Source organism: Rhineura floridana, chromosome 3 (genome assembly GCF_030035675.1).
Source record: "Rhineura floridana isolate rRhiFlo1 chromosome 3, rRhiFlo1.hap2, whole genome shotgun sequence".
NCBI classification, from domain to species: domain Eukaryota; kingdom Metazoa; phylum Chordata; class Lepidosauria; order Squamata; family Rhineuridae; genus Rhineura; species Rhineura floridana.
Genome location: NC_084482.1, coordinates 207,846,026 through 207,868,304, shown reverse-complemented (window position 1 = coordinate 207,868,304; position 22,279 = coordinate 207,846,026). Strand labels below are relative to the sequence as shown.

General features: G+C 47.0%; 1 protein-coding gene across 1 annotated transcript; it reads right to left on the bottom strand.

The window, feature by feature from the left end:
* Positions 1-277: 277 nt before the first annotated feature.
* LOC133381349 (zinc finger protein 585A-like) lies at positions 278-20,614 on the bottom strand. Its single transcript, XM_061620363.1, has 6 exons — positions 20,008-20,614; positions 11,702-12,268; positions 11,417-11,528; positions 8,244-8,329; positions 6,349-6,571; positions 278-4,201 (listed from the first exon to the last, which is right to left on the bottom strand). Exons 1-6 carry the CDS (start codon positions 20,431-20,433, stop codon positions 1,509-1,511), a joined length of 4,107 nt encoding a protein of 1,368 aa, XP_061476347.1. The 5' UTR covers positions 20,434-20,614; the 3' UTR covers positions 278-1,508.
* Between the last annotated feature and the right edge of the window lie 1,665 nt (positions 20,615-22,279).

Sequence of the window (22,279 nt, the reverse complement as noted above, 5' to 3'; positions counted from 1 at the left end):
CATGCAGCCCCTGGGCCTCAGGTTCCCCACCCATGCAAAACATGATAAACCCCCCTTTTCAATAAATGTACTCTGCAGTTGTCACACTTTTAATTATCTATTAGATTCCATTTAATCATTACCGCCCTGGGCTCCTGCTGGAAGGAAGGGCGGGATATAAATCAAATAATAAATAAAATACGGATGCCATTATGAATTTGTCTAATCCTTTATTATTAAACAAGATTTTTACACATTTCCTGGGACAGGAAAAATAGAGTAACAAGAAGACATCCATGACTAACAAGTATGCAAAATGGAATAAATATTAAATAAATAATATTTAATATTAAATAATATTTAATAATATTAATATTTAATATTTGGTAAGCGGCGGTAATGCAGCCGAAGCTCTGCTCATGGCCAGAGTTCAAATCTAACGAAAGGAGGAAGTTGAATCTCTGGTAAAAGGGGTCGAGGTCCACTCAGCCTTCCATCCATCCGTGGTCGGTAAAATGAGTACCAGGGACGGAACTGGCAATCCCACCCCATATATATGGTCTGCCTAGTAAACGTTGCAAGACGTCATCCTAAGAGTCGGAAACGACTCACACTACAAGTGCGGGGACACCTTTACCTTTTTAATATTCTTAAAACTGAATATTGAACTCTACTGCATCTTGAACTGTCTTCAAAATTCCAATATATAATGAGCTCCTCTTTTCAACTGATTGCATTGCTTCCCCCTTCTCTTATTCTGATTATATTTGAGAATTTAATCATATATACTGAATCTAATATTCTTAAAAGCCATTTGTTAATAGGATAAGGATTACTTTTTTCCGGTATTGGATTTATGCCCAGGCAGCAGCCTGCAAATGAATGATCATTTTAACATCATCAACTAAAACTGTATTTTTATATAACACAACAATAAAATGATTTGGGCTGCAATCCTAACCCATCTTACTTGGGAGTAAACCCTAAATTCAGTAGGACTTACTTCTGAGTAAACATGGTTAGGATTCCACTGCAGGTCTAGGGGTAATTCACATCCCATGATCTTTTTTATTTGAGTTATACTAGAAACCCAGCGTGAATTCTCTGTTCGCTATAAAGGTTTGTTTGGTCAGAAAAGATGTAGTCTATTTCTTTATCAGCTTCCTCCCAATATAATATGTACACCACCTGTTATTTCCATACTTCAGTTTGTGTGGGCTCTTTGATGTGATGTGAACCCTTTACTCTGGCTGCTCATGGATAGTATTTCCACATTCCAAGCTTGCATATAATTGCTCATCAATGGGATGTCTCTGATGATTTTTAAGGCTTTCTCTGTGATGAAAAATGATATGGTCTGGCACATATATAGTTTACCCCTTGTGTGTATTCTTTGATGTCTACTAAGATCCCTGCTCTTCCTGAAGCTTCCACACTCCCAAGTATTTATATGGTCTGTCCCATGTGAATTTTTTGGTGTGATGTAAAGCTTGAGCTGTGACTGAAGCTCTTTCCACACTCCCAAGCATTTACACAGTTCCTCCTGTGTGAATTCTTTGATGTAAACTAAGGGTCCCTTTCCTGTTAAAACTCCTTCCGCACTCCAAGCATTTAAATGATTTCTCCTCTGTGTGAATGCTCTGATGTGAAATAAGTGAGTGTTTTCTAATATAGCTCTTTCCACACTCCAGGCATTTAAAAGGTTTCTCTCCTGTGTGAATTCTTTGATGAATATTAAAGGCCCCTTTCCTGTTAAAGCTCTTTCCGCAATCCAAGCATTTATATGGTTTCTCCCCTGTGTGAATTCTTTGGTGTGATGTAAAGCTTGAGCTGTGATTGAACCTTTTTCCACACTCCAGACATTTAAAAGGTTTCTCTCCTGTATGAATGTATTGATGTGAAATAAAGGAATCTCTCCTGGAAAAGCTCTTTCCACACTCAAGGCATTTAAATGGTTTGTCCTCTGTGTGAATGCTTTGGTGTAAAACAAGGGAGCCTTTCCTAATATAGCTCTTTCCACACTCCAGGCATCGAAAAGGTTTCTCCCCTGTGTGAATTCTTTGATGTAAAGTAAGGGTCCCTTTCCTATTAAAGCCCCTTCCACACACCAAGCATTTAAAAGGTTTCTCCCCTGTGTGAATTATTCGGTGTGATGTAAAGCTTGAGCTGTGATTGAAACTCTTTCCACACTCCAAACATTTAAATGGCTTCTCCCCTGTGTGAATGTGTTGATGTGAAATGAGGGAGTCTCTCCTAATAAAGCTCTTTCCACACTCTAGGCATTTAAATGGTTTCTCCTCTGTGTGAATGCTTTGATGTAAAATAAGGGAGCCTTTCCTAATATAGCTCTTCCCACAATCCAAACATTGAAAAGGTTTCTCCCCCGTGTGAATTCTTTGATGTAAAGTAAGGGTCCCTTTCCTGTTAAAGCCCCTTCCACACTCCAAACATTTATATGGTTTCTCCCCTGTGTGAATTCTTTGGTGTGATGTAAAGCTTGAGCTGTGATTGAAGCTCTTTCCACACTCCAAACATTTAAATGGCTTCTCCCCTGTGTGAATGTGTTGATGTGAAATGAGGGAGTCTCTCCTAATAAAGCTCTTCCCACACTCCTGGCATTTAAAGGGCTTCTCCCCTGTGTGAATTCTTTGATGTAAAATAAAAGTTGCTCTTCTATTGAAACTCTTTCCACACTCCAAACACGCATATGGCTTCTCCCCTGTGTGAATTCTTTGATGTAAAGTAAGAGAATTATTCCAACGGAAACTCTTTCCACAGTCCAAGCACTGAAATGGTTTCTCTCCTGTGTGGATTATTTGGTGTGATCTAAGATTTGAGTTCTTCCTGAAGCTCTTTCCACACTCCAAGCAAGTATACACTCTCTTCCCTGTGTGCATTTGTTGATGTAAAGTAAGAGAGAGAGCCCAACAGAAGCTCTTTCCACATTCTAAGCATTTAAATAGTTTCTCCCCTGTGTGAGTTCCTTGATGAGATGCGAGATGCATTTTTTGACTGAAACTCTTTCCACATTCCAAGCATGTGTATGGTCTCTCCCTCGTGTGCGTTCTTTGATGTAAAGTAAGGGAGGTAGCCCAACGGAAGCTCTTTCCACATTTCAAGCATTTAAATGGTTTCTCTCCTGTGTGCATTCCTTGATGACAAGTGAGATGCATCTTTTGACTGAAGCTCTTTCCACACTCTAAGCATTTAAATGGTTTCTCCCCTGTATGAATTCCTTCGTGAGCTGCGAGATTGCTTTTCTGTCTGAAGCTTTTTCCACACTCTAAGCATGTGTATGGTTTCTTCCCTGTATGAATTCGTTGGTGTAAAGTAAAGACGCTAGACCAACGGAAGCTTTTTCCACACTCCAAACATTTAAATGGTTTTTCCCCTGTGTGGATTCTTTTGTGTAATGTAAAGCTTGAGCTCTGATTGAAGCTCTTTCCACACTCCAGACATACAAATGGTTTCTCCCCTCTGTGAATTTTATGGTGTAAAATAAACCGGTCTCTCCTATTAAAGCTTTTCCCACACTCTAAGCATTTAAATAGTTTCTCCCCCGTGTGAGTTCCTTGATGAACAGTGAGATTTCTCTTCTGATTGAAGCTTTTCCCACACTCTAAGCATGTATATGGTTTCTCACCAGTGTGAATTCTTTGATGTCTACTGACGCTTGATATCTGACTGAAGCTCTTTCCACACTGCAGACATTTAAAGGGTTTCCCCCCTGTGTGAGTTCCTTGATGAGCAGTAAGATTTCTCTTCTTGCTGAAGCTCTGTCCACACTCCAAGCATTCATATGGTTTTTCCCCTGTGTGAGTCCTTTGATGAAATTTAAGGCTTGAGTTTCTACTGTAGCTCTTTCCACATTCCAAACACTTGTATGGTTTAACCCCCGTGTGAATTCTTTGATGAGTAGTGAGGGTTGACTTCTGACTGAAGCTCTTTCCACACTCCAAACATTTAAATGGTTTCTCCCCTGTGTGGAGTTTACTATGAGTATAAAGGCTTGATTTCCATTTGAACCCTTTGCCACATACAGGGCATTGACACCTTTCTTTTCCTCCGTCCATTTTTTCTTCAACATCACCATCTTGAGAAACAGAGGGTTGGTTCCTGCTCTTATGTTTAGCATCAGCTTTCGTGCTCTGCTCTTCCTTCTCTTTACATCTGACCCTTTCCAACAACACCCTGCCTGGCTGTCCTCCATCTTGTCTTTCACCTGGAAAGAAGAGAGAAACTCTATGAAAACATAAAAAGAGCCATGCTACATAAGCCCAGTGGTCCATCTGGTCCAGCATCCTGTCCTTACACTGGCCAAGGCCAGAGACTGGAAGAGTTACTTTTTTGAACTGCAACTCCCATCAGCCCAATCCAGTGGCCATGCTGGCTGGGGCTGATGGGAGTTGTAGTTCCAAAAAAAGTAACGTTTCCAAGCTCTGGCCAAGGCAGATGCCCCAATGGGCAGCCTGCAAACAGGGCCCGAGTGCAACAGTGCTCTCCCCAAGCTGCGATTCCCAGCAACTGGTATTCAGAGGCATACTTCCTCAGACAGCAGAGGTAGAACACAGCTATCGTGGCTACTAGCCACTGGTAGCTGTATCCTCCATGAATTTATCTAATCTCCTTTTAAAGCCATCCAAGTTGGCGGCCATTGCTACATGTTGTGGGAGCAAATTCCAACGTTTAACTATGCGCCGTGTGGAAAAAGTATTTTGTCTGTACTGAATCTTCCAACATTCCGCTTCACTGGATGTCCACGAGTTCTAATGTTATGAGGGAGGAAGAAAATCTTTTCTCTATCCACCCTCTCCACGCTATGCACCATTTTATACACTTCTATCATGTCGCCTTCAACTCGCCTTTTCTCTAGATTTAAAAAGCCCCCAAAGTTGTAACCTTTCCTCACAATGGAGTCGCTCCAGCCCCTTGATCATTTTGGCTGCCCTTCTCTGAACCTTTTGCAGCTCTACAATATCCAATTAAGCCGCCCGACTAGATCAGCCACACAGGGCCTTCTCTCCGTCCCACCAACGAAAACAGCTAGGTTGGTGGGGACTAGAGAGAGGGCATTCTCAGTGGCGGCCCCCACTCTCTGGAACTCCCTCCCGTTCGATCTTCGCCATGCCCCTTCCCTGGATACATTTCGCCGAGCCTTAAAAACATGGCTCTTTGGACAGGCCTTTGGGATCCCCGGGGTGGGCTAATTTCTCTATATTGTTTTAAAATTGTCTATTGATGGCCCTAAACTGTTCTGTACTGCTGCTTTTTAAAATGGTTATTGTTGACTGCACTGTATTTTATTATGTATTTATATTGTACTGTTGAATTTTAATGTGTACGTCGCCTAGAGTGGCTTCGGCCAGATAGGCGACACAAAAATTAAATTTATTATTATTATTATCCTTTTTGAGGTGAGTCGACCGGAACTTTACACAGTATTCCAAATGCGGTCGCCCCGTAGATTTGTGTAACACCTTTATGGTATCAGCAGTTTTATTTGCAGTCCCTTTCCTTATTATTCCTAACATGAAATTAGCCCTTTTTACAGTGGCTACACACTTTGGACCAACCTAGGGCTCTTGCTGCTGAAGCCTACACTGACTGACCCATTGACTGACTAAATAAATAAATAATTTGGAATTCCCTCCCCTTTAATATTAGACAGGCACCATCTCTGTTATCTTTTCGGTGCCTATTGAAGACTTCCCTCTTTCAACAAGCCTTTTAAGTAGAGACCTTGTCCCAGTCTGCATCTGTGTTGGAATTGCCTTTTAATATGTTTTTAAAGTTGTTTTTTAAAAGACGTTTTGTTTTGATATGTTTTGAAGTATTTCGTTTTTAAGATGTTTTAAAGTGTTTTTAGTGTTTTTGTTTGCCGCCCTGGGCTCCTTCTGGGAGGAAGAGCGGGATATAATTTTAATATAAATGTAGTAATAGATCCCAGGCTACGGTCTGAAGGCGCATGAGGCCAGCACCCTGCTGAAGCTAAGCAGGGTTACGTCTGGTCAGTGCCTGGATGGGAGACTGCCTGGGAACCATGTGTAAGCCACCTTGGGTTTCTACGATGAAAAGAAAGGCAGGGTATAAATGAAATAAATAAGTAAGTAATAAAATATTCTCAGGAATGCATATGAGATCGCAGCCTTGGGGTATCTCCCCATTCCCTCCAGATGCAAGGAAGGAGGCAGCCTCCAACATCCATCTATTCTGGCTTGGGACAAAGGTTTGCCATCTAAGGGCTTCCTTGGCAGAGACCCCAGAAGCCGGCTGGGCTGGAAGAGGAAGACTCGTGCTGAGATGTAGCAGCTATTTTTTTAGCACCTGTAAACTGATTTTATCAACCCTGAGGAAAAGGGAGATCCTCACCTAGGATCCTCTGTACACTATTTCCCCCCAATTCCTCACTGCTCCCAGCCTGGGTTGCATGAAGCTCCCTTGTGGCTTGAGGGCCAGCCGAGTCTTGCTCTTCCAGGGAGGCCACCATCCCCCAATTCTCCTCCATGACTTCCTTGTGCAGGGCCCTTTGGTTCGGATCCAGCAAGCTCCATTCCTCCTCGGTGAAATACACAGCCACGTCCTCAAAAGTTACCTGGGGGAAAAAAAAGAAAATGTTAATGGTGAAGCACAATCAGAAAAGCCTATCTATATAGTTGGGGTTGGCTCTGTAGGATTTAAACCAGGGATGGGGAACCTCCAACCCGAAGGCTTAATTAGGCTCACCAGGCTTCTCCATTTGGCCCGCGAGGCCACTTGGGCAAGCCCCACCCACCTGCCCTACACCTGATGTCACATATCCACTGTGCCTTTGCGCACACGGACTGATTTTTCAAACCCTGCAGGCAATAAATGGGTCATTTGATGTCACTGTGAATTTTTTTTATTATTTTCAAAATCTTACAAATAACCAAAAAGGCACCCAAGTGTTGTGCTGTACTGCAAATTCAGTCCCTATTGGTTTCACAGAACACATAACGGTGTCACGCGTGGCCCTGAGCTGGCACCAGACATGGAATCCTCTGAGGACAAGCCAGACACCTTGCGGGTCGAGGACCTTGAGGAGCAGGCAGAGTCTCCTGGAACCAGTGCTGAGGATCCCCTTGAGGGGCCCTCTGGGTTGGGACCTGCTGGAGAACCCCTAGATCTGTCAGAGAAGGAGGTGGAGTAACAATTTTTCCTCTCAGTCCTCAAGAATGCTGGAGCCAAAAAGTCCATGCTGACTGAACAACCTCATAGCATGCATCTGCTTGAGAGTAATGGGCCTAGTGGCGAGGAAGCAATCCATTAGCAGTGGCAGCTCTAGTCAGGGTGTGGTCCAGGAGGTCTCCCTCTTGAGCCTTCCAGTTACTACCATCAACACCGGTTTCTGGCTCCTTGTTCTTGATCCTAGGTCACCCACCTTGCTGAACTCCTTATGAAACTGATCTTGCTTCCAGCTCGTGTTTAGACCTAGGCTGATTCCCTGTGTCTGACCTTGGTTTGTTTGGACTGCGCTGTGTCAGAAACCCTGCCTGTGTTGGTGAGAGGCTTATTATCTCCTGGGACTGAGGCCCTAGCTCCTGTGGTTCTGCTATTATTACTATTATTATCTTGATTTATTACCTGCCCTTCACCCTAAGGTCCCAGGGTAGGCTATGGCAATTTCAAATACATCCTCAAAAACAATTTAAAACAAGATCACAAAAATAGGGTGGGTCCTAAAATCAGACATCTCAACTGTTAAAGGCCAGGGTAAAGAGGTGTGTCTCCAGCATACCACAAAAACTGCATAGTGAAGGTGCCAGGCGCTCCTCTGGGGGAAAGGAGTTCCACAACTTAGGGGGTGCCACAGAGAATGACCTCTATTGGGCCACCACCACCCTGAGCTTCTGTGTGTGATGAAACTACCAAGAGGAACGTGACAGTGACATCTAGCATACTGAATTGATCAGAGGGCCATATACAGAGGTAGCACTAAATACATTAACAATGAATTTCAATAATGCATTTGAATGAAAAGCAGCAGCAGTAGTCGATAGTGCAGGTGATTGGATAGGTGGGCTGTCAAACTTGGCTCGCGGGATAGGAGAGATAAGGATCTGGCCCCGTGATTGGATCCAGTTCCCTACCCCTGATTTAAACCTTCCCAAGGGGCATTCAGAGTCCTTAGTGGACAACCTTGATGGAAGTGGAGCGAAAGAGACAGATGCTTCCAGGCTCAGGGAGATGTGCAGGCAATAGAAGAAGCCAGAGAATCCCTGGCCCTTCTCTCCAGTGATCCTTACCTCTTCTAGCCTCCCAGAAGTTGCTTCTGCTCCACCACAAGGAAGAGATAAGTTTGTACATATTGCCCCCACCTTCAGGTCATCTCCTGTGAGGGATGCAAAAGGTGAGGGGGAGATTATTTATAATTACTTCCATTACCTATTCAAATTTTCCTTGTCCTTGCACAAACGTCTCCAAAGCTGCAATATCTAATAGGGAGGTGTCAGCAAAGTCACTAAAGGTTTGCACAAGGGCACAAAAATAAAACCTCAAGGGTTGGAAAAAAAACCCCAGGGTCAGTATACCCCCCCAAACAGCCCCACGAGGCCTCAGGATCCAACCACAGAATGTTAACTGAGAGCAAGTCCACACCATACATTTAAAGCACCTCCAACACATATGTAAAGCATGTGACTTCCCCCAAGTGTAGGTTGCTGGGAAATTGTAGCTGTATGAGGGGGAAAACCATAGTTTTCAGGTTTCTCTGGGGAAAGTCACCTGTTCAAATGTGCGCTGTGGATCTGCCTTAACTGGGGTGGTGGTAGTAAGGTGACAATGGAGTGCGAAGCAAGAATGGAGTGGAGTGCTGGAAGAATGGAGAAAGAGAGAGACACAGATGTAAAAAGGGCCCATTGTGTGGATGGGTCATTTCCTGGCTCACGAGAAGCTACTTTGAAAAGTCTCCACGGACAGAAGAGTGCTCCAACTCTGTGCATCAACAGAGAAATCCTAAATCAGTGGTTCCCAATCTTTTTCACCCCCACAGACCACTTGAAAATTGCTGATGGTCTTGGCGGAGGCCACCTGACATTTTTTTCTGCCTGTGGCAGCCATTGCCATGCGCTGTGCTACATGCTGTGTGATCTTTTAATTATCTTTTTATTGCCTCTTTTATTGCTCGAGTTGCGTTTTATAGCATCACCATGCTATAATATTTGCATTTGTGTTCTGTAGAATTCAGACTGGAATACAGTAAAACACAGTATGACAAATATAAGCAACAACAAAAATACAATTACAAATCAATAGATTTAATGTGAACACATTGCAGAGCACCTGGACGAAGCTTGTGGACCAGAGACGGTCCACGGACCATAGTTTAGGAACCCCTGTCCTAGATTTAACATAGCTGGGATTGGGCAAAAGTGTGTCCACATCCACACCCCAAAATGAAAGGAGTGGGACACCAATATAGCCCAGTATAGACTGAGCACAGAAGGCTGACTGACACTGTGTGGCAGGGGGAGGGGGGAAAAAACCCAGACTCCACACTGCAACATTTTGATGCAGGGCCCCTCCTGTTTCTTATCTGACTTTTTATCATGCTGGTTCTATGCGATTTGCACAAGCTGCCAATTGCTTCTGGGCTGGTAAAGCCCTGAAGGGCTTGGGACCTGGGCAGTTAAGGAACCACCTTTTTTCTGAACGTTCCTCCAATTGTTGTCTAGGGCCCTGCTCCAAGGTCTTTGACCTCAGGAGGCAAGACTGATGTCAAGTAGGGGGCAGGACCTTTTCAGTTGTGGCACCTCTCCCTGTGGAATACCTGGTTGAGTGAGGTAGGCCAAGTTGGTGAAGACAGGTCTCTTTTAAAAATGACTTTGGCTAATCCTATGTTTTGTGAGGCTAGAATCGATTAAACATAATGATTGAACACTGTTAGCTTATTAACATGAAACTAGTGACATCATGAAACTAGTGACATCAGCTGATGGGCAAGATGGGTGTGTTTTGGGGGAAATGGCGTCACGGGCCAAATTGGACCTCCTGGGGGGCCATGACTGGCCTGCAGGCTCCTCACACTGGCATAAAATCACAATGCAACAATAAAAACACCAGTAGCGTGTCAATAAAAACTGGCTGGTAAAAAAATAATAAGTCAAATTCCAAGGCCTAACTGAGCAGTACATTTTTTAAAAAGAATGAAAGAAAGCAGGGACGATTCTTGCTGGACCATCACCAAAGGTAGTAAGCATGCACGTGCAGCATGCTGACACAGCAACGTGGAAGTGGCACGGCCAGCCCGCACCGGCAGCAGCAGCGAGGGATGTCGGCTAGGAGGGTGGTTCCCGCTCTGCAATCGACACCAGCATTGGGTTATGGAGCACACACTCTGTGACCCAGTGGTAGTGAAGATCGCAGAGCGGGAGCTACACCTGCCCAGCCCCAGCAGCAGGGGCCTCTGTCAGCTGCAGGGGCCCTTGGCCAGTGCCCAACCTGGCTGGCTGCTGGCGCTGGGCCTGATCTCCGTGATCAAGGTGGAGCATAAGTAGGCAGTCCTTATGGAACTTTGGGACCAAAGTTGTTTAGGGCTTTGTGAATTAACACAAGAATCTTGAACCAAATTCAGTAGCAAATTGGCAACCAGTACAGCTCTCTCAGCAGTGGAGTAACATGTTGCCAGGAACCTGCCCCTGTGAACAGTTTGGCCCCTGCATTCTGCACTAGCTGTAGCTTCTGGACCAGATACAAGGGCATAAAGGATGTTACAGGGCTGTATTCAACCCAGTCCTACTCAGAGCAGACCACTGAAATCCATGAACCTAAGTTAGGCTGGTATACAGCTGGTATAGCACAGTGGGGTGGAGAGCCTGGCTGGGAGTCCAGAGTCTGTGAGTTCAAATCCCCGCTCCTGTCTCCTGGATGTCAAGGTCACCCCCACAGCGAGTGGCTCAGGGGTTACGTGCCCTGCCACCTGTGCAGCCGTGGGCAAGTTGCAGAGTCCCAAGGAGCCCAGTTGCCCCCCAGCTGGCACTTGCGGACAAGGAAGGGGCCGGCTTGTGCAGCTGGGGCAAGCTGAGCAGGCCCTAGCCAGCTGGGGAGGACTAGCCTCAGAGGGAGGCAATGGCAAACCCCCTCTGAATGCCGCTTACCATGAAAACCCTATTTATCGGGTAGCCATAAGTCGGGATCGACTTGAAGGCAGGCTATTTCCATTTCAAGTTAGCCTGCAATACAGCACACACTTACATGGGAGTTAAGTCTCATTGAACCCAATGGAGCTTATTTCTGAGTAGACATGTATTAGACTGCAGTCTTAGCCATGTCCATTCAATGGGTCTACTCTGTGTAGGACTAGCACAGAATATCACTCACAGTCATCAAATCTTCAGGGTTACCAGGGCATGGGCCGCGTGTTTGAGGCGTACTCAAGATGCTGTGACCAAGCTGAAAAAGTCTCCTCATTCATCCTTACCCAACAAGGTGGCCCTTCCATCCTCCCCCTGCTTGATCCACCTGGAGAGAGGCCTACGCCTGGGGTCTGATGGGGCCTGCTCTGTGGCCTCTTCGGCAACCAGGCCCTGCAGCTGAAAGAACAGCAAGGATCATACAGACACAGAAAGAAAGATGAGGAAAGGGATGGTGCAGGTTAAGGCCGGGGTGGGCTATGCCCTCCTTTGAGGAAGGGGTGGGGATTTTTACCATATCCCTGGAAATATTCTGAACCCCTTAGAACTATCAGGATGAAACCCTCTCTCACCTGCTGCTCTTCCTGCTTCTTCTCCTCTGCCTGGCTCAGGAGGAAACCTTCAGCCAGGGCCACCGCCTGGGAACTAGTCTCTGCTCTACATTCCCTTACCCAGTTCTCTATCTCTGGGGGAAGGACAGCCAGGAACTGCTCCAGGATGATCAAGTCCAGGATCTGGTTTTTTGTGTGTCGCTCTGGTTTCAGCCACTGATAGCAGAGCTGGTGGAGCAGGCTGCAAACCTCTTGGGGACCCTCAGCACCCTGGCAGCAGAAGTGCCTGAAACGTTGGCACTGAGCATCTGAGCTGAAGGCATTTTCCTCACCCGGGATCTTCTCTACAGTTCTTTCCCAGAATTCCCCACAGCTCCCCGCCTGGATCGCGTGAGGTTCTCTTCCTGCCTGAGAACCAACCAAGTCTTGCTCGTCCATCTCTGAAGGGCGATTCAAGGCGGCATCCAAGACGGCTGCAGGATCGCCTGCCTCTTCTACAAGCTTCTCTCTGGAGGCCGGGATTATAAACCCTCTTGAGGCAGGGTGGGATTTTGCAATCAATTTCCATGAGGTGACTGGTTCCTTTCCCTGCAGAAAAGGCAAAGGGCATAACTGAAAGAGAAATCATGGCCAGACATTGGGTGGGGAAAGATTCCTTTTCTTGTGGGCCACAGATACTGGCTGGGGTCCCATTTAGGACTCGCACAAACCATATTTTAAAACAGCTGTATTGGTTGCCAGGTCATTTCTGGGTGCAATTCAAAGCCCTAAAGTGCTTAGGCCCCAAATATCTGAAAGGCCTCCTCCTTCCCTACAGACCCTCTCAGGTGTTAAGCTCTGCAGAGGGCGCCCTCTTGGTACTTCCGTGCCCCATCAGAAGGGCAGAGAATAGCAACCTGGGCGAGGACTTTCTCTGGGGCAGTCCCTAAGTTGTGGAACACTCTCCCCACAGAGTTGTGTCTGACACCTTCATTGTACAGCTTTCACTGAACACTGAAGCCACCCCTCTTCACCTTGACGTTTGGCAGTTTAAGGTATTTTGTTTGATAGGATCCACCTCTTTTGCTGAATTTATACTGTTGTGCTCCGTTTAAAACTGTTTTGCTTATGTTATCATTTTAATGGTTTAATCTGTTTTTATGATTGTATATTATATTGGTGTAACCCACCCTAGGATTTTATGATGAAAGACCGGCAAGAAATCTTGTAAGTAAATAAATACAATGCAACATTCTTCCCTTTAACCTGTACCTAACAATCCCTCCACCCTTTACACTCTCTCTTTCTCCCCCAGAGTAGTTTAACACTCAATCCCTCTTCCCGGGGAACTCTGGGAATTGTAGCTTTGTGAAGAGAATAGGGGTTTCCAGCACCCTTAATAAACTACAGTTCCCAATATTCTTTGGGAGAAGGCATGGCTGTTTAAAGTAGTATAAAGGGTTTTTAAACATATCATACAGATGGGGCCTTAGAGACCCTGAGAGCTCCAAGTTTAGCCAACTTTCAACCTGACTTGCTTGGACAAAGCTTATGCAATAGTTAGACTATGCCTGGTCTTTATTGAGCATTTGTTTTTATTTGCCAGCAGAATGTTTATATGTCTTTCCATTAGCTATCTGCTCATTTCATGCTTTGCAACGCCTTTCCTCGTTATTTTTCAAACTTCAAAAAAGTCTGTTAGAAATAATAAAAAGTGGTTTCGTTGTGCTAAGGCAACAGAGCGCTTCAGTCCGCTGCAGAACTGTGCAAATCTAAAGTTCCTGTATATGCTTGATTCCCTCCTGCAAAATACTGACAGGTTGGAGGCACCACGAGCGACCAACTGCAACAGAAGCTTTGGTCCACTCTGCCAGATGCAAGACAGTATCGAGGCACATTGTAAAGAATAAACCAGCAACAATAAATCTGTGACTGCTCAGCTGTACAGATCAACTTGTGTCGTGGTTACAACATTGGATTAGGACCTGGGAGACCAGAGTTCAAATCCCCGCTCAGCCATGAAGCTTACCGGGTGACCTTGGGCTTGTCACTGTCTCTCACCTACCTCGTGGGGTTGTTGGGAGGATAAAATTGGAAGAAAGGGAGAATCATGTTTGTATGCCACCTTAAACTCCTGGTGGAAAGGTGGAATATAAACAACAACAATAATAACAATGATAAGGGTAAAAAGGAAGTACAGAAATCTTTGGACTTGGACTTCTTCCACGGAGACCTCCCTGCCGTTTCCTTCACATTGCTGCCTGGGGCTTTCAACCCACTTGGGGAATTCCCTCCTCCTCACTTTCTGGTCTTCCATTTTCTACCCATCCTCCTATCGCGCCTGTAGGTCTGGGGGTCCCTTTCACCCAAACTCTCAAGTTTGTTTTCATGTTTGCTGCCCTGGGCTCCTTTGAGAGGAAGGGTGGGGCATACATTCAATAAATAAAAAAATAAAATAATGGGGGGGGCACTCACCAGATAACCCTCCCGCCCCCCGGCTGCCCCAGGTTTGAAAAGGCTATATCCCTGAAGAAGGATTTGGATGGCTGCGATCATTCATTGGGCAAAGGAAGTGAACACTGAGTTCGAAAGCACAGACACTAAAAATGAGGAAGGCTCTGAAGCAACCTGTGAATAACACAAGGCACCCATGACGCCCACCAACTCCATCATCCATCACGGACTGTCTCATCTGTTATGCTCCACCTCGATCACGGAGATTCTCTGATGGGGGCATCTCTTGCAGTTCCCTGTGCCCCTAAGGTTTGGTTGGCCTTTACCAGGGAGGGACGGAGCCTTTAGTGTGGCAGGCCCTGCCCTGTGGAACTCCCTGCCAACAGGGGATGGGCAGGAGCAATCCCTGCTTTCTTTTAGACATTTCTTTTTAGACGTTGACAAAATCCAGTGTTATCCAGACCCAGGGCCTGCAGGAGGAAGAGACCATCGCCCAAGGGAAGGAGAGGCTGCTGCTCTTGCTGCTGCTGTGCTGCTGCTGCTGCTGCTGCTGCTGCTGTGGGACCACCACCTCCACCACCCTTCCCAGAGGGACTTCTGCCTGGCAGGACCAGGCCCCTGGCCTGATCCTGATCGGGGCATGGACGTTTCTGTTGCTGCCGTTGGGCTGTCCTGGAATGCGAGACTGAAGTGCTGCTGTTGCCTCTTCTGAGGTGTATGCCACCGTTGCTGCTGTCATTATCACCAGGTTGGGGGTCATTGCTGTCTATCGTTCTTGGGTCCCATTACATCAGCTACTACGGATTATCGGCTGCTGAAGCTCCTCGGATGCTGCTGTGTTGTCTGAATGTATGAGTGGGTTGTATGAGTGAGTGTGTGATTGTGTGTATATGCCATGAGTTTTATTATTTATTTTATTTTTATTATGTGCCTGGGCGAGAGGACAGTGTTGTGGGAGGGAGGACCAAAGGGGGCCCCTATTAGTGTAGTGACGGGTAATGGGAGGTATGGCGCTGTGAGTAGGACATGCCAGTTAAGGGGAACTCGCCCCAGACAACTGGTGGCTGTGACGTGTTCCGGTCCTCCTCACACCCACAGGATTGCTGGTAGTTCTATCAGCCAACCCTCGGATCTCCAGTTGCTGCTTTTTAATGCCAGATCGGTAAATAATAAAACCTCCCTCATCCATGACCTAATTGTGGATGAGGTGGCCGATCTGGCATGTATTACCGAGACCTGGGTGAGTGATCTGGGAGGTATTAATCTCTCCCAGTTGTGCCCACCTGGGTATTCGGTTCAGCATCTGGGTAGATCCGAGGGTCGGGGAGGGGGAATCGCTGTGGTCTATAGAAGTTCCATCCCTCTTGTTAGGCACCCTATCCAGATGGCTAATGGTCTAGAGTGTCTGCACATAACGTTGGGTCAGCGAGACAGACTGGGAATTCTGTTGGTGTACCGTCCACCCTGCTGCCCAACAGCCTCCCTAACTGAGCTGACAGAGGTGGTCTCGGATCTATTGTTGTGTTCCCCCAAACTTTTGGTATTGGGGGATCTCAACATTCATGCTGAGGCCGCTTTATCTGGAGCAGCTCAGGACTTCATGACCTCCATGACAGCCATGGGGCTGTCTCAATTTGTTACTGGCCCTACGCATGTGTTGGGGCACACTCTGGACTTGATTTTTGCCACTGGATTAGGGGATGGTGATCTGAGAGTGAGGGATTTTTCATCTATTCCTTTGTCATGGTCAGATCACCGCCTATTAAGGTTTAGACTCACACTGTTTTCTCCCCTCTGCAAGGGTGGAGGACCAATTAAGATGGTCCGTCCCCGGAGACTAATGAATCCTGAGGGTTTTCTGATGGCTCTAGGGAATTTTCCGGCTGACAGAATTGACGGTCCTGTCGAAACCCTGGCCATGCTGTGGAATACGGAAATGGCCCGGGCAGTTGACACGATCGCCCCGGTGCGCCCTCTCCATTGCAGAGCTCAATTGGCTCCCTGGTTTACTCCGGAGCTAAGAGTGATGAAGCAAGAAAGGAGACGGCTTGAGTGCAAATGGAGGCGAACTCCCGACGGCTGTAATCATGCACTTGTGAAGCTCTCTACCAAACTCTATGTGAAGGCAGTGAGAGCAGCAAAGAAGCAATACTTTGCTGTCTCTATTCAGTCATCCCTTAACCGCCCAGCGGAACTTTATAAAGTTGTCCGGGGACTTTTACACTCTGGTCCCCAGGACGCAATAACACCATCAATTGCCCGCTGTAATGAGTTTGCGCGACACTTTCGTGATAAGATCATGAACATCCGCCGGGACCTTGACTCCATTATTGTAGCAGTTGATCCTAATGAGGTGTCCAGAGCACACCCTTGTCCTGTTTTATTGGATGAGTTTCAGTTGGTACAGCTCGAGGATGTGGACATGGTGCTTGGACAGGTGCGGGCGACCACTTCTGCTCTGGATCCTTGCCCCTCATGGCTAATAAAAGCTAGCAGGAATGGAACAGCCGGCTGGGCCAAGGAGGTGATTAATGCCTCTTTACGAGAGGGAGTGGTCCCACCCTGCCTGAAACAGGCGGTGGTGAGACCGCTCCTAAAAAAATCCTCCTTGGACCCTGATAATTTGGACAACTATAGGCCAGTAGCAAATGTCCCATTCCTGGGCAAGGTTCTAGAGCGTGTGGTCGCTCGCCAACTCCAGGCTCTCTTGGATGAAACTGATTATCTAGACCCATTTCAATCGGGCTTTCGGCCGGGGTTTGGTACAGAAACGGCCTTGGTCGCCCTGTATGATGACCTCTGTCGGGAGAAAGACAGAGGGAGTGTAACTCTGTTGGTTCTCCTTGATCTCTCAGCGGCGTTTGATACCATCGACCACGGTATCCTTCTGGAGCGACTTATGGATTTAGGAGTGGGAGGCACTGCTTGGCGGTGGCTCTGCTCCTATCTTGGGAATCGTCTCCAGAAGGTGATGCTGGGGGAACATTACTCGAGTCCCTGGGTACTCCAATATGGGGTCCCGCAGGGTTCAGTTCTGTCCCCCATGCTTTTTAATATCTATATGAAGCCGCTGGGTGAGGTCATCAGGAGTTTTGGAGTGCGTTTCCAGCAATATGCTGATGATACGCAGCTCTACTACTCCTTTTCATCTTCGTCAGGTGAGGCTGTTGATGTACTAGACCGCTGCCTGGCCGCGATAATGGGCTGGATGAGAGCTAATAAACTGAAACTCAATCCTAACAAGACTGAGATGCTGTTGGTGGGAGGACCCTCTGCCCAGATGGTTGACGTTCGACCTGTCCTAGATGGGGTTACACTCCCCCTAAAGGAACAGGTACGTAGTTTGGGGGTCTTATTAGATCCGCTCCTGTCACTTGAGGCTCAGGTAGCCTCGGTGGCACGGAATGCATTCTACCAGCTCCGGCTGGTAGCCCAACTACGACCCTATCTGAGCAAGGAGCATCTTGCCTCAGTTATCCATGCTATGGTAACCTCTAGATTGGACTACTGTAATGCACTCTACATGGGGCTACCTATGAAGACGGTTCGGAAACTTCAGCTAGTGCAAAATGCTGCGGCCAGAGTTCTCACTGGGACAAAGAAATTTGACCATATAACACCTGTCCTGGCGCAGCTGCACTGGCTACCGATATGTTTCCGGGCCAGATTCAAAGTGTTGGTTCTTACCTATAAAGCCCTAAACGGCATTGGACCGCAATACCTGATGGAGCGCCTCTCTCGCTATGTACCTACCCGTTCACTATGCTCGACGTCGAAGGCCCTTCTCCGGGTCCCAACCCATAAAGAGGCCCGGAGATCAACAACTAGATCTAGGGCCTTCTCGGTGGTGGCCCCCGAACTATGGAATGCCCTCCCAGACGAAATACGCCTGGCGCCTTCTCTGTTATCTTTTCGGCGCCAGGTAAAAACTTACCTTTTCGCCCAGGCTTTTTAAATTTTGTAAATTTTTAAATATTTTAATTTAACATTCTAAACTTAATATGATCTTAATTTATAAATCTCAATGGCAATTTTATTAATGTTTTATAATTGTACTATATATATATATATTTTTTTTTTTCCCACACTTGCTCATATTTTAATTGTGATTTTATTTGTTGTACACCACCCTGAGAGCTTTCTGCTATAGGGCGGTCTAGAAATGTAATTAATAAAATAAATAAATAATAAATTTAGGCAGGGCTTTGCAACATGAAGTTTCTTTTCACCCACTAGTATTTTTGGATTTTTCCCCTCTGATGTTTTCCTGATATTGTTGTAATTTTTGTATGGTGTACACAATGCAGCACCTGGAGCTTTATTGTATGTTAACTTTTTTTTTTGCTTTGTACTTATGAACTTAAATTTAGATTATTTATTTTGTAATACTGAACTTATGGAGTAGAAAAAGAGAAGGACCAAACAAGAGATGGATTGATTCCATAAAGGAAGCCACAGACCTGAACTTACAAGATCTGAACAGGGTGGTTCATGACAGATGCTATTGGAGGTCGCTAATTCATAGGGTCACCATAAGTCTAAATCGACATGAAGGAACATACCAACACATTGTGGGGTTTTGTCCTTTGTCATGTGCATTCAAGTCGATTACAACTTATGGCGTCCCTATGAATCAGCGACCTCCAAGAGCATCTGGCATGAACCACCCTGTTCAGATCTTGTAAGTTCAGGTCTGTGGCTTCCTTTAGGGAATCAATCCATCTCTTGGTTGGCCTTCCTCTTTTTCTACTCCCTTCTGTTTTTCCCACCATTATTGTCTTTTCTAGTGAATCATGTCTTCTCATTATGCGTCCAAACTATGATAACCTTAGTTCCATCATTTTAGCTTCTTGGTTGGCCTTCCTCTTTTTCTACTCCCTTCTGTTTTTCCCAGCATTTTTGTCTTTTCCAGTGAACCGTGTTTTCTCATTATGTATCCAAAGTATGATAACCTCAATTTCATTATTTTAGCTTCTAGCGACAGTTCTGGTTTAATTTGTTCTGACACCCAATTATTTGTCTTTTTTGCAATCCATGGTATGCACAGAGCTCACCTCCAACGCCACATTTCAAATGAGTTGGTTTTTTTCTTATCTGCTTTTTCACTGTCCAACTTTCACATTCATACATAGAGATCGGGAATACCTGACTTTAGTATTCAGTGATCCATCTTTGTATTTGATGACCTTTTCTAGTTCTCTCATAGCTGCCCTCCCCAGTCCTAGCCTTCTTCTGATTTCTTGACTATAGTCTCCAGTTTGGTTAATGACTGTGCCAAGAATTTATTCTGTTTTGTAAAATGATTTCTCTCCCTTTCCCCAATGATTTATATTTTGGATGTTTGTTGTAAGCTGATTTGGGCACAACTTGCTGTGGAAAGGTAGCATATAAATAAATTCAACCAACCCACCAGCCTTGTATTTTTCCCCACAAAAGAGCAGTTTCTAAATGTTTAAAATAAATTCACCACGCACCCCTCTTGTCAGTTTAGGATCATAGGAGCTGCCTGACATTGAGCCAGACCACTGGTTCATGTAGTTCAGTACTGTTTACACTGGCTAGCAGTGGCTCTTCAGGGTTTCAGAGCAAGGGGATATTCCCAGCCCCACCGGGAGATGCCACTGGGGCTTGAACCTGGGCCCTTCTGCCTGCAAAGCAGATGCTCTGCCCCTGAGCTGTGGCTTTTCCCCCTATAAGGCTAGCACCGTAGGCAGCTGCCGTATACCCAGTGAGGATTTGAACCTGGAGCACTTTGCTTGCAGGGCAGATGCTCTGCCACTGAGATATGGCCCTTCTCCTCCCCCTTGAAAGATCCTCACACCAAGTTGGTGGGGATTTTCAACATCCTTGGAAATATTCTCAGCCCCTTTGGAAGTGCCACGCGAAACACTCACTCGCTGCTCTTCCCGCTTGTCAACTTCTGCCCGACTCGGGAGGAAACCTTTTTTTATCGCTGCCCCACAGTCTCCGAGCCAGCTCTCCGTCTCCGCGGGAAGGACAGCCAAGAACTGCTCCAGGACCACCAAAGCCAGGATCTGACTCTTCGTGTGTGTCTCTGGCTTCAGCCACCCGTGGCAGAGATGGTGGAGCCGGCTGCAAACCTCCCGGGGCCCCTCGGCCTCCTGGTAGCGGGCCTGCCTGAACCGCTGGCGCTGCGCGTCTGAGCCGAGGGTGCCCTCCTCAGCCAGCACGGCCCTTGCCCAGGCTTCCCCGCCGCCGTCCGCCTGGATTGCATGGGGGCCTCCTCCGCCTGGATTGGGGGCAGCCAGGAGGTGCTCTGCTGCCGACTTCGCCCCGGGATCCAAGGCAACCTCCGACATGGCCGAAGGGCCGCTTTCCTCCAAATCAAGCGCCCTGCAAACGCCCAAGGGAACCCTTGTCCGCCTCTCCTGTCCAGGCTGCTCTGCTTAGCTCCGGGCTTGCGAGCCTCCTTTGTCCCGCGGCATCCATCAACCTCCAGCTTCTCCCCGAGGATCATTCACAAAGCAGGATGGGGAGGAGCTGGCTGGCTCGGGAGGGGAGGGGACCATCCTTCCTCCTCCTCCACCCCAAATTGTCTTCCTCTCTAGGAATCCATCTCCCTTGTTTAACCCTTAGAGGTGCCTTAGCACCGCGAAAGGGGCTTGCTTGGTAGAGCAGGTGCTTTGCATGCAGAAAGCCGCAGGTTCAATTCAGCATCTCTGGGTAAGAACATAAGAGGAGCCTGCTGGATCAGGCCGGTGGCCCATCTAGTCCAGCTTCCTGTTCTCACAGTGGACAGCCAGATGCTCATGGTGGGGAGCCCGAAAGCAGGACCTGAGTCCAAAGAGCGCTACTCCTCCTGCCGTTTCCAGCAACTGGGTATTCGGAAGTGTTGTTGTTATTTGCCTTCAAGTCGATTACAACTTATGCCGACCCTATGAATTATTGACCTCCTAGAGCATCTGTCATGAACCACCCTGTTCAGATCTTGTAAGTTCAGGTCTGTGGCTTCCTTCATGGAATCAATCCATCTCTTGTTTGGCCTTCCTCTTTTTCTACTCCCTTCTGTTTTTCCCAGCATTATTGTCTTTTCTCGTGGCTGTATAATAAGAATGCAGGAAGCTGCCTAATGCAAAGTCAGAGCAGTGGTCCATCTAGCTCAGTATTGTCTACATTGACAGCAACTCTCCATGATTTCAGGCAGGAGTCTCTCTCTCTCCCCCAGCACTGGCTGGAGATGCTGGGACCTTTTGCCTGCAAGGCAGTTCCTTTGCCACTGAGCTACAGCTTCTTCCCTAAAAGGAGCATCAGTTCTGGTGGTCACGGTGGTCCAGTTGCGGACGTGGAGTTTTGCCACTGCCCCCATCATCTCCCACTCTCTGCTGGAGGGTTATTTGGGGGAGGGATGTGGACTTTGGCCCCTAGTTGCAACACTGCATGGCAAAACTGTAACATGAGCTCTGCCAATGGCCCATCTAGTCCTGCATCCTCTTCTCACAGGGGCCACCTAGATGCCTCAAATGGGAAGCCCGCAAGCACAGGCCCTGAGCACAACAACACTCTCCCCTCCTGCGCTTTCCAGCAACTGGTGTTCAGAGGCATTCACTGCCTCTCACAGCGGAGGCAGAATATAGTCATCGTGCCTAGTAGCCACCGATAGCCTTATCTTCCACCATAAATTTACTTGCATTGGATGAAACACAAGAGCATCCTGGTTGTGGTCATTGGTAATTTTCAGTAAATCTACAGTGGTGTGGTCTCAAACTCTTCAGGCTAGTATCCCATTCCTCCAAGCCTGATCAATTGGAGGCTCTGGACATACTGGCAAGACCTAATTCTCCAGCGCAACCACCTTTCACAAGAAAGGAAGGCAGTGGCAAGGAAAGGCCTCTGGCAGCTTCTCGCTCTTCCTCCCCCCCCCATTGGGCTCCACATTCGGGACCCTCGCAAGGCAAACCGGCAGCTCCAGGGCCAGAACCGCCATCCAGCTGCCATTGTAAGCGGGCTTCCGCAGGCTGAGAGGGCCACGCCACACCCAGAACTATGGGGATAGGACTATGACTGAGAAAGTGCGGCTAGCCTTGCAAAGGTGCCCAATGTCTATAATGCCTATTTTGCTAAAGTGAGGGCAGGAGGTAGTTTGTGTTAACTTTGAAATGTATTACAAATTCTATTGTTTTTATTGTTTTATTATTGATGTTTTAT

What these genes read in the sequence shown, in the direction of transcription:
- LOC133381349 (XM_061620363.1), bottom strand. Translation starts at nt 20,433, where the DNA reads ATGTCGGAGGTTGCCTTGGATCCCGGGGCGAAGTCGGCAGCAGAGCAC. An exon ending in AGAAGCAGGAAGAGCAGCAG is followed by an intron (nt 11,529 to 11,701) that starts GTGAGAGAGGGT and finishes CTGTTCTTTCAG; the next exon opens with CTGCAGGGCCTGGTTGCCGA. An exon ending in CTTCTGGGAGGCTAGAAGAG is followed by an intron (nt 6,572 to 8,243) that starts GTAAGGATCACT and finishes TTTTTCCCCCAG; the next exon opens with GTAACTTTTGAGGACGTGGC.